General features: G+C 42.8%; 1 protein-coding gene across 2 annotated transcripts in view; it reads right to left on the bottom strand.

Moving 5' to 3' along the window:
• Positions 1-12876, bottom strand: part of blnk (B cell linker) — a 33424-nt gene that overhangs the window by 17614 nt on the left and 2934 nt on the right. For both annotated transcript variants that reach the window (XM_083658038.1, XM_083658039.1), the window contains exon 3: positions 3764-3810. In XM_083658038.1, coding sequence (XP_083514164.1) covers positions 3764-3810 — 47 coding nt within the window. The remainder of the gene's footprint in view (positions 1-3763; positions 3811-12876) is intronic.

Genomic DNA, 12876 nt, shown 5'->3' with positions numbered 1-12876 from the left:
GTTGAAGGGAATACTTTTTTTATTTTCTTTTTTTTTTTACATGCAATGCTGTTGAAAGCATTAGAGAGGTTTTTAGAGCAGTATGTCTTTGGAGGAGGTCTATAGACGGTGGGTGCATGTTTTGGAACAGATCGAGCACCCACACTTTCCACCATATCACACCCAAGTGCCACTTAAGCCTATATGTAGTGTTGGTGGGTCTGACCACGTGAGATAGCCTATATATGAGTCTGCCCTGCATTGTATTTAGACTAAAGTGGTAACCCGCGTGATCCTCATTTTCTTATTTCTTATCTTTGTCAGGCGCTCATTGCGTGTGTTTCTGTACTGCTCTTCCCAGAGATCTCGAACCCGGCACTTCTTGTGTACCGGAGAATTTTCTTCATAAAGACCCTACCAGACACCGGGTGTTTAGAAAAGCATAAAAGCTTTCATAAAGGATATAGGTTGAATCACTATTCCGTTCAAGAGATCAAGAGTAGAACAATTCACACTTATTTGGATTATTACTTGTTACCTCTGCCAAGGAGCTTATGTTTTTATGTTTTCGGTGCCGTTTGTCCATTTGTTTATCTGTGTGTCTGTCTGTTTGTTAGCAGGGTTATGGAAAAAACTACTGGGCCCATTTTCATGAAAGTTGGTGGGAGGGTGTAGCATTGATATGGGCCAAGGAAGAACCCATTACATTTTCGAGCAGGTCCAATCTGGGTCATGGGAGGGGGCGGGGCTAGGGGAAAAGGTCGTAGAGAGTCGAGATTCAAGGGGTGGGTAGGGGGAGTGGCTAGGTGTATCTGTGTTGTGGGAGGGGGCGTGGTCAGGAAAGGGGCAGGGCCAGGGAGAATGGTCTGTAGTTCGTAACAAAATGTACATATAAAGAGCCGACTGGCACACTCCGAGTGCACTTCTAGTCAGTTTTATGGACTTAGTCTAACATTGTATTGTGTATTTAAAGTCCTTTGAACTCTGTTTTGAAACACGATTAACATTGCTATTGTTGCTGTTGGGTTTCCTTTTTGCCTTTTAGATAAATAACTGTACGGCTAACCCGTTTAAAAATCACCTTCACTACATTTGATAAAAACATACCTATGCATGGTCTGACACTTTCCATGTGGGCTGTAGGTGTGAGATGGGCGGGCACTTATTAGGCCGCCGATGCTTTTAGCCAGAGAATGGCGTGGGAGTGAGGTCACGCATAGTGACTCACAAAAAGTACCACACACTACCATGGTGTGATCCTATCTGGTGTGATCCTATCTATTTCCACACAGCTAGCTAGCCTCTCTGAATAGCAATAGGGAGTGAATATGATGAGTGGGCAGCTTTTTGCGTGAGAAGCGCTGCTAGTACAGGATGATGTTGATCGGGCTGGTTACCATGTGCAACTTTTGGTCAAATAAATGTCTGGCCGCCCGCAGCTCTGATCACAGTCGGCCGCCACAGGGTTCAGCCACAACAACAGATGTGGAGGAACCAGGAAGCCGTCTGCGGTGAGACAACGTGGCGGTTTGGCTTTTTTGAAGGAGGCCCACTGTAAATGAGTCATCCTCAGCAGGGGAGCCTTTACCCCACATCCAGCCCGCCACCGCTGCTGCTCTGCTGACAGCGACTTCAGCACCGAAGTCGTTTACACTTTCGTTCTCGTGTGGAGCCGTGCATCCGTGTTATGATATGTCACAGATGGGTCGTGGGGTGGGTGGGTTTTGACTAATTACCAGCTGCGACAGCGGGGGGGCTGCTATTGTTTTCACCTAGTGAGTCTGTGTGTGTCATCATGACAAGAGACACCTATTGGAAGTACCACAGAAGCGGGTTTTAGTACTTTGCCAGGTGTTTATAGGGGCGGTTCTAGGCATTTTAGTCTCAGCCCACCCAAAAAAAAATAAAAAAATAAAATTCCCTCTCCAAATCCATGGTGGTCATTAGTAGCAGTTTCTGTTAAAATGATCTTTATTTATTATTTATTTTTGCTTTAAAACTATTCTTAAATTTTCTGCTTAAAGTTCATGAAAAAAAGTGGCATTCTTGTTTTTTCCCACAATAATTTCATAATACCATTTGTAATGCCACCGTTAGTGCTGTTGTTCAAAATTAAAGTACATTTTCTCATATTTATTGGTGTCTTTCTAGTCACACAATTTAATAGTCAGTGTTTCCCATACACTGATCTATTTGTGGTGGTACACCCTACATAGATTTTGACCCCCACAAATACTGCCACATATTAATTTCAACTAGTTGACTGCAAACTCCTGCTTTAGTGCTTACAGTATATTATTATCTTGTCGGAATATTATTCCAGCCAATAAGTTAGGAAGTTCCCTTTTGATTTAATTTTACTTTTGTTTTGCCTACAAAGCAAAATGCTACTTTATTGAAACTCCCCTGAAGTGATTTTGGGATTATTTATGCAAGCATAATTCTACCATAGTAACCTGTATGCAGAATATATACTGTATAGTATATATAGGGAAACAATTATTTTTTCATCGCTGTAAAACCACAGGACGGTAAAGAAGATATTGATGTGTGTAGTTCTTCATAGATCTAGTCTCTTCATTTTGATCTCAAAGTGCGCCAGTTTGATCCATTTTTACTTGAAACTGTACAAAATTTTCTTCCGGGGGGGCACGCCCCCGGACCCCCCTAGGGGTTCAGTGGTCCATGACCTTTGGGTGGGCTGAGCCCACCCAAAGCTCTGATGCTAAAACCACCCCTGGTGGGAAATATGTTTATTCATTTCTGGATACTCAGTTTATAATGCAGTTCATTTCTGTTGTTTATTTCACACACAAACACCCCCCCAAATACGTCCATACCATCAACACTCTGCCTACCGCCTGCTAATAAACCCAGTTACATCCATCAACGCTTCATTATTCCAGTTCTAACCGACCTCCGAGGGGGATGCAATAAACCGGAACCAGCCCTAGCCTAAGTTTACCGTTACCCATTTTACAGAAGTGCTGTGGGGTTGCGCTCTGGTGGTTTCCATAAAATTGGAAAGTGATCTATTTACTTAGTAACTGTACAGTTGAAAGGTGAAATTAGCCATATAGGCCAAAACCGTGTTTCAGTGCATTCTGTAAACATGCTTAAAAATCACTGTTACATAGTGTGGCAGGGAGGGGGGGGCAATGTGTGGAGGGTGGCCCCCTTGCTTGGATCACACCCATTTTCGAACTCGGCCTTCATTTTGATCTCGACGACACACCTGTAAAGTTTCATGACTGCATCGTGCACGGTTTTGACGCTAACACGTTTGCAAAATCTGTCCACAGACAGACAGTATATGTCACTTGCCACTCAGAAATGCGGAACCCCGCGGCAGTTAATAGTATGAGTTGTGCCAAACAAACGAACAAAAACCACATCACATCGCTTATATTTTGACATTCTGAGTGAGAGCAGAATTAGCCCAAGAGTTTGATGTAGGCTATAATAAATGCATGTCGTGTTAAAGTTGTGTGAACTGTCGCCGTTTTTAAAATGTAAACAGAGTCAAGCGGCTAGAGCAGACACTCACGCCTCGCGCCACTTGGGCTCCATAGGGTTCCATTGCCGTTGCCACCCAGTGGCGCGGTTTGTTTACCAAAATGCTGCTCGGCTGATCCCTCGTATTCCATAAATGTTTGCTTTTCATGACAGAAAAAGTACCCTTGGTGATGAATGGTAATTGGTATGATTGAGGAAGAACACAAAGAATGGACAGGAGAGAGAGGGGGTGAAGAGAGAGAGAGAGCACTGTATGAAAGTGACTTACGGCCGGTGGAGGAGGCTAAACTTGCTCATGTCGCTGTCAGACAGGTTCTGTAAAATAAGACAAGTGGAGAAATCAACAGTGGCTGTGGTGAACTCATGAACCTGATGACAAATTGGTCAAAAATGAGAGACTGCAGTGTTGTTCACAAATGACTGAACAGAGTGACTCCTTGTGACACCAGAGGCGATGTTGGATGCACGTCATCACGAACGGGCACTGCACGAGTTATCACTAAATACAGGGATTTGGGCATCAGTGCTGCACACAGAACTGCATGACATCTATGGCAGCGCATCACCTCTTAGCTAACAGGAGATGGCAGCATCTCACTAAGGGCCGTTTCATCAGCGCCCATGCCCCCCCCCCCCTCTTTTAACCCTTCTAAAGAGGAAGAGAGCTGACTTCTTCTGTGGTAGCGACACGGCGGTGGCCTGGGGGCTTTAGCTGCAGGGGGAGAGAGAGGGTTATACATACATTATATTCATACATATATTAACACCTATACCGAGCAGCAGTGGTACAAGCTCTACAAGCTGAGATTTGTGTTGTTGGGCTCATGCTCAGAGATGGGCGAAAATACATCATAAAGTATTTTGATATAAATTACTAATACTTGCTCAAAAAATGTATCACAATACAAATAGAAAATACTCGTCTGAAAAATGCATTTCAGATACAAATACGTATTTTGTATTTTGAAAATACATAAAAATACATTTTATAAAAACTGATAAAGAGCTGCAACAATCCCAGTTTATCAAATGTGAAATTTTCTGGTTTCCTTAGATGGTAAATCATCTCTTAGTCCTCTGTGACAGTATTCTCCTTTGTGTACTAGGGTTGGCACCATGGACGATGGCATCGACCATCGTCGATGGGCCAACCCCCATCGACCTCTGACACTGCTACATCGGACCATCGTCATTATCTGTTCGAATTAAAAATTTGGCAGATTTAATAATAAAAAAGGCTAACTCCACTCAACCACGACACACGGGGGACGCACAGGCGGCATTAAACAAGCGGCAAAGCGTACCTTATCCCCAGTTCAGAGAAGTGGTAAAATGGAGAGGAAGATAAGATACGCAGAAGTCGGTTGTGTTGTGAAAATGTTAAGAAAGAAGAAACTTCACTTTCTTTCCTGTTTTCAACCCAATGTGAGTAATGTTACAAGTCTTCAACTGTGAATTCAACTCGCCTGTTTCCAGGAACTCTCTCATACTGTGTAGGCTGCCTGCTGCTGTGTTTCTATCTCTCCTTAACGTAACCCAATGTTAGGTTCAAAACTGAGCCCACACAAATCTGACGTTAGCCACCAGAATTCTGCCCCTTTTCTGCCAGCTAGTTAAATTAAACACACACACGTTGTTGGTCACGATCTGTAACGTTAACGTTTGATTGTTTTGCGCCTTTCAATATTGCTGGTAGTGATAGCCTACTGTTTGAATCGCCTGGCTCTGTGCTGTAGTAGTAGCCTAGCCCGCTGGTCTCTCATGACATGTAGAGCTCAGCTGTCCTGTTGTAAACGTGAACGTACATTGCAGTGGCGCAGCCAAACGGCACCACATGGACTTCATAAATCATTAATTAACCCCACCCCCCGTCAACAACGATGCCATCGTCCATCGCGATGTTTCACTGTGGAACCATCGCGATGGTTATTTAGGTGACATCGCACAACCCTATTGTGTACCCTAACACATTACAGTTCTTTCATTTCAGTTTTAGCTGTTTTTCAGCACAGCTAATTTCTCCCTCACTTCAGCTGTTAATCACCTTCTGTGAGGGCTTTTGACTTACAGGCAGCATTTCTACATGTTAACCTCAAGCTTTGGAACTTTGACCATGTTAGCCCTAGATATCTGACATCATAACAGTATCCCTGGAGATGATGCGCCATGGCTGCAGTTATGGAAATCGCTGGCTCCACAGGCTCCCAAAATCATGACTGACAGACAGACAGACACCGCCCACCCACCTTGGTGCCATCGTGCAAATGTGCGCCATCGGCTCATACTACATCAGAGTTGCTCGAGTGACATCACTGATGACATCACAACTGCCTGAGTAACATCACAGTTGGGCAAACAGTGGCTCGAGTGACATCACTGATGACATCACAATTGATCGAGTGACATCACTGATGACATCACTGATGACATCACAATCATGACACACACTGCTGCCACACACACTGCCACCCACTTTGCCAATTTGAATTAAGAAGATAATTAGTTGTGTCTTGATACATACAATATGATACACTGGTTTGAATATGCAGTAAACCGTTTCATTTGCAGATAGGCCAGTGCATGCAATATCTAATCATCAATTTATACTAGTAATTTATCTCTGGGGGAATTTCCACCAACACAAGGCTTCATACTAGATGAAGAAGTGATGTGAAGTCTGACTCAAGACCCACCCTACTCTGCCTCTGATTTGTGGTAGAGTTTGTTCTGAGGGTAAGCCAATCAGAGGTAGAGTAGAAGTGACATATCACATTTCTTTCCTCCACAGTTTAAACCTGTGTCAATGGTAAGAATGTGTCAATTTGAGAATAAAATAACATAAAAATAAAAAATAAAGTATTTTATGTATTTAAAATACACAAAATACAAGGTCTGAAAGTATCTTGATACAAATTACATCTTATTTTTCTCGGTCCAGCCAAATACAAATGACAAAATACACAAATGTATTTGAAATACGTATTTGAAATACATGTATTTCAAATACTGCCCATCTCTGCTCATGCTACTGTTGGGGGATGGGTGCCTCAACAACAGCTCATAACAGCATCATACTGTAAATCATAAAGGGAAGGGACACAAGCAGCAATCTTTAAAAAGTGCAAAATGTGTAAAAAAAAAAAGAGACAAAAAAACTGCTTATTCAAAAGGAGCCATAAAAAGTCAAAATCTTTCATTTCCCTATTCACTGTGTGAATTAAAATCCAGTGACCTTCAGTCACACGCTCGCTTCCTTAACCAATGATACAAAACCATATACCATGCTTTCACAAATCAACCAACTTCAGGAATGTATACAGTAGCTGCCTGCCTGCTGCGCTGCGCTGTGATCTTTTTTGACACATTTTCCTGGCTGTTTTGAGGCACTTGTGATTTGTAAATGAAAGGCAAATGATTACCATAAAATATGCAACAAATCCCGCTAAATTATGTATTCCCCTCTTCATTCATAATTCATTGCTCCAGGTCGCTCCCCTGCTCTGTCTTTTTTTTTGTTTTTTTTAATTTGTCATAAAGTAATGAAGATCCATGACAAAGGTGGTGGTGGTGTGTGGGTGGGGGGGGGGGGGAGTTTGTGAAAGTTTGTAATTGCACTTTTAAGGTTGGAAGTTTGTTAACAAAACAATTAAAGTGAGAAACTTGTGATAAGAGGTAAATGTAACAGTAATTTATGAGCTATAGACCCAATACGGCTAATTAATCTGGATATGAATAATGCATGGTCTCTTTATCTGCAGATTTCCCATGTGCAAGTGCAATGATGTATTCCTAAGATGCCTAGATCATATAGTAGTTTACCAAAGCACTTTATGAGTTTGATTGCAGATTCAATACAGAGGCTTGTTATTGCAGCTCACATTGCCTTACTGTCTGAATTATGTGAACCGTGGTGCAACGAGACCTCCAAGTATTACCTCTAGGAATAGACCCCCTTTCAGCAAATCCCGTGATTTAATCATGTGTAAATCAGCGAGTGAGTTCACTTAAATATGAAAGGCTTTAGCTCCTTCAAAGAAATGAACTTCGCCTACACAGATCCACCCTTGATCATCTCACTGGCTTACAGGAGGGGGAAAACTATCTGTTGTCAAATCAGACGTGGCCTTTTTAACACAGAATAAAAGATGAAATAAGTTTGCACTATAGTGGCACTGCTCCCAGTTTGAATTATTTAGTGTCTGCGCTTGTTCAAATCAGACACAACAGCTCCTCTGTATACAGGCCCTGGTTTAGAGGCTTCAGGCCCGCAGTGCTGGACATGGACAGATTAGCGCACTGTTTCCAGAGAATCTCAACTTGGTGATTGACCTCATTCTGTATCAAAAATGAACAGATTTGCTGTACTTCTTCATTATGAATGGGCCTTTTTTGGTTTGATCCCACATTCATGTAAAATTAACAAATAGACAGATATGATGAAGACCACCCTGTAGCCTACTGATCGCTGTTTCTGAAGAAGTACGCACGCAGGCACGCACGCACGCGCACGCACACACACACACACACACACACACACACACACACACACACACACACACACACACACACACACACACACACACACACACACACTCTACATTTTTATTTTAAACCGAGCCACCAAGATAGACCTTTTAGAGTCTAAAAGGTCTATCTTGGTGGCTTAGACCTGGGTTTAGACCTGTGTCACTAAAATGAGCTAACTGTAGGCTACAGCCTAAACTAACACGTTCTCATGTTAACAGCTTTTGGATAATGCTAAACATAGTACTCTATGCTAAAGCATTAGCATATAGGACAGCGTTATACCGTCGACACTGGGCAGCGGTGGCTTAAAGGTTAGAGAAGTGAGCTTGACGGAAGGTCGTCTGTTCAAATCCCGATAAATCTGCGTGGGGAAAGTGGAAAAGCAGCGCTTGCCCCTCCCTCATTACCACCACTGAGGTGCCCTTGAGCAAGGCCCTTAACCCCAACCGCTCCAGTGGCGCTGCTCAGTAGCCAGCAGATCAGATTGTGCACTGCGGTTGTGCTAGTCAGCTTCCAGGTGTGAATGTGTGTGTGGATGTGAACAGGCACTGAGAGCTTTACTCTCAGTTACTCTCAGTGCTGAGACTCCCCTGAATAAATAAATGGGGAAAAAAGGATGATTTTGGAGCCAATTGTCTTGTCACAAATTGGGGGTTTGGTGACCAATGAGCCAAACCTTAATACGAGTTCCCATCAGATGATCCCTGAGTCACACAGCTGGCAACATCTCAGCATGTAACCGAAGCAATCACACACAATGTTCCTGGTTGTTTAGCGAGAGCTGTGTGTAATTTAATTGTCCTCCCAAGCATGGCATCCACTTTTCAGCCCAAATACAGGATTCTTCCCTTGCAGTCTAACGGGCACATGAATAGGGGTCTAAAATGATTGTTATTATTATATATGATTATTATTATAAGGCCTTATAATGCAGCCCAATGCTAATATTGACTTTCCAAGGTTCCTCTATTTTGCCTTTCTTTATTTGGTGAAGTGGGTTATCATGGGTATAAAGCTGCAATAAAAATAATAAAAAATAATCACTAGCCATACTTAGCTTAGCATTCCAAAAATGTTGTGGCTTTGTGAAGCGAGGATAATTTCTCATGCACGCCACGTTATTTTCTTTCCAAAATTCACTTCATGCTTTAAAATGTGTAATAATAAGTAATATGTCATTTTCTACTTAGATTATTTCCCCTGTGGACATGGATGTGGACAAAACCCGAGAACCCCAAAATGATGACAGAGCACCTGCAGAGGGCAAATGACAATTGGAAATCTAATTTTGGGCTATGTTGAATCTCATTTCACAGTTCACAAAAAAATAAAAAAAATAAAAAAACAAATTGGATGATCGCTTTTGAACATTCAACCCATTATGCGACTGCCTGATGAAATCGCAAAGCGGCCACATGTCACGGTTGAGATTGCACCCCCAGACTCCATGCTGTTTCCAAGAGCCGCTGTTTCCAGAGCCGCTTCGTCCAAAGCACTGACAAATGGTACTGAAATGAGCTTAATTTCACAGTAGAGGGAACGCCTTAACAGCTACATGCCCACAAAATTACCTTTGGTTCTGTCACAGCGTGTGCACACACAGCCTCTTGTTCTTAAACATCATAGAGTACCAGTTTGGTCCAAAATATTCCAAGCGCACGGGAATAAACACGTGAATTCTGCTTTCAGGTTTTTAGCTCTGTTGTTGGAAAGTTTCCTATAACTATCATGGCAAGGGGAGATTCAGATCAGACCTGTGTGTGACCTCTCTCAAACCAGCACATGGTCCTCCTGCTCATTCATCACACAGCCTCAGGTGGATGGGAAGGATGGATTAACCCATTGATACCTGATGCAGCATTTGCGTGTATATCCCTCATTTGTGTGCGTATCCCTTTAAGACCGCGAACCGCGTTAACGCGGTTCGCGGTCTTAAAGGGATACACACACAAATGCTGCATCAGGTATCAATGGGTTAACACCCATCCCCTGGTGGCAAATTGCATTCCTTCCTCCTCTATTCAACTAGAAAACTTGCCCTGTAAAACACACAGCATCGTCCTCCGCATACAATGTCAGCATTGCACACATATGGATATTTCAATGATATTTCAATTCTACTGCAGTTGATGTGTGGATACGCTGTCCTTTACATCAAGTGGCCAACGTTTGTACTGCTGATCTCGCACTCAGAACATGAACGTGACAGACTTCCTTCCGTACATGACAGCCAGTGTCACAGAGATTTAATCGGCATACCTCTTTTAACCGCTCTACCTGTGAGAGTGAACACGACATCAAAAAGAGGGACATTACCTTCATCTACAATGTGCTTTTAGGTGACTGACTGTCGTTACTGAGCAGACTGTAGTCTGTTATTCAGCCACCCGCCTCTCAGACAGAATTAGATACTTTTTTTATCCATCATTCTTACGATTCTTATGAAGACGAGGCTTTACAGGTGTAATGTGAAGAAATATGATCTGTTGTCTTGTGACACTAGATATTGGATCTGCGTCGCCTATACCTACTTGAGCCTTTATGAACGTTTTGCTCCATCTAGGCGCAGTGATACTCGAATATTTGCCACGTTCTCGCCGCCCACGCACTTATATGTACTTAACTAACTTAACCTAACTAACTAACTATCCTGTGTGCACACAATTGTCAGACTAATCTCCGGTTGACACCCCAAAAACCAATACAGAAAAAGATGTTTGTTTATTAACTGGCCCCTGGCCTCCTGTCATTTTGCAAACGTGGCCCCCGGGCAAAGCAAGTTGAGTATCCCTAATCTAGTCTAGTGTATAAACATCACGTGGGCTAGACAAAGCCAGCTAGCAGAACCTCTCAGCAGCACCACCCACACTGGCTGACAGTCAGAGCTCCACACCACCGACCCTCTCTGCCCTCACACTGAATTCCCAATCAGTCAACATTTGGAATCAGAAGCATTTTTTTGGCCATGTAGTGAAGGTGGTAGCATCGTGGCTAAAGGGAATGAAACATGTCATACTGGACACACTGTTTGACAAATTATCTCTGCAACATAAGATGTTGCCAAAATAAAATAAAAAAGAGGATCTTGCGGGTTACCACTTTAAAGTGTAACTAACCCCCCAAAACACTTTTTCTCAGCTTTTAACCAATATGGCTTTTGGGTTGGTGTGTGAAGGATTCTGGTCAAAATCACCACATTTGAGACCAAACTGATAATATTGTACAAACTGGCAGCATTTTGTGCTCATTTTCAGGCAGCAAAGTGCCCTCTATGGGTTCAAACCTGCTTTTTTTTCTGCCCTCCAAAATGCACAAAATGTGGTTGTCACGTCACGGCCAACATGTTTTTTTTCATGTGATCATTACTGTAGATCACGCCAGAGCCATAATAGGAGAGTTGCAAGTTGCAACATCTCCATTCACTCCAATGGACCCGTTTTTAGCGTGCGAGCCCTATAACAGCGCAAGGCATCGTGGGTAATCGGCTACTGTGGCTAATGTTAGCGGCTAGTTAGTTCCGTTACATGGCAGTAAAACGCCACTGAAGGACCAAATTGATATAACTTTTAACCATTTCAAGTAAAACTTTCCATACGGACCACCATGCGTTGGTTAGTTATTCATAACGTGGCTATATTTATAATGTACTCTATCTCTGATACACTCTGATATAAAGTTTTTTCCCTCTATCTCACATATCTGGGGGGGACATACAACAATAATTATAAAACGGCTCTCTCAAATCAAGCAATCTGATTGGTTCACAGCCATTGTATAATTCCAGTAACCGAGTTCAATAACCCATGGCCATGGGTTATTGGTTGCCATGGCAACTCTCTTACTAAGAGAGTAATAATAAGGCTTACCTCAAATGACAACGTAGAAAAAAAAATGGCGGAGACAGCTGTCAGATCCTTGTGAATCGATCTTCGCTTATAACTTTACTAATACTTCGCAGAAAATTATGTTTTGTACAAGAATAGATGCGGGCTAATGTCTTCTTTGCAAAAGAAAGGCTGTTAACCCCGCATTTAACCCTGCATTTAACCCCGTAACGTTAGTTGGTGTCGGGCTTTGCAGGAAGCATTCAGCTTCTCAGCAAGCGCTGAGAATGCAGCGCTGCGCTCGAGCTGCCTGTCGGCTTTCCAGAAAGCTCTCAGCTTCTCAGCAAGCGCCAGGATTGGCCAATGTCAACTTCAGTCTCCAGAACGATCCAATCAAATCACCCGCATGTTCTTGCGGTCCCGCCTTACAGTAGTGTTTCAACTGACTCTATCAGAATGACATGCCAGTCGGAGTCGGACTTATAGTATTATTATTATTATTATATTATCATACTTGGAAACCGTTTTATAAAAGCAATATAGCACTCGAGCTGCGTGTGTTGTGGAATATATCCCCCTGCTCAGCAGTTATCCCACTCGGCCTGCGGCCTCGTGGGATGCTGATCAGGGGGATATATTCTTCACAACACACTGGCTCTCATGCTATATTGCTTAAATATATCACTCTACATTGAATATCGGTGTACTAGTGGTGTGGCGGTGGCAGTCGACCAGAAAGCATAAATCCTCACACCGAACGTTACATGATGTTGTTTTCCCCATCACATTCAATACCAGCGCGTCCTCTGTTGTCACACAAGCTCTAGTAAATAAATCCCACTCACAGCATCAAAGCCAACGGATAAAAGTCTATCCAACTGCTCAGATCAGAAGTGATACTGTAATGTGTCAAAGTCTGAGTGTTTTTACTTTCTAAAACTCCACACAGCCTAAAGGTGGTTAACCGCGAGAGAGGTGTGTGTGTGTGTGTGTGTGTGTGTGTGTGTGTGTGTGTGTGTGTGTGTGTGTG

Source organism: Poromitra crassiceps, assembly GCF_964638095.1.
Source record: "Poromitra crassiceps genome assembly, chromosome: 22".
NCBI classification, from domain to species: domain Eukaryota; kingdom Metazoa; phylum Chordata; class Actinopteri; order Beryciformes; family Melamphaidae; genus Poromitra; species Poromitra crassiceps.
The sequence above is the reverse complement of the archived record's forward strand: the minus strand, read 5'-3'. Positions and strand labels throughout refer to the sequence as shown.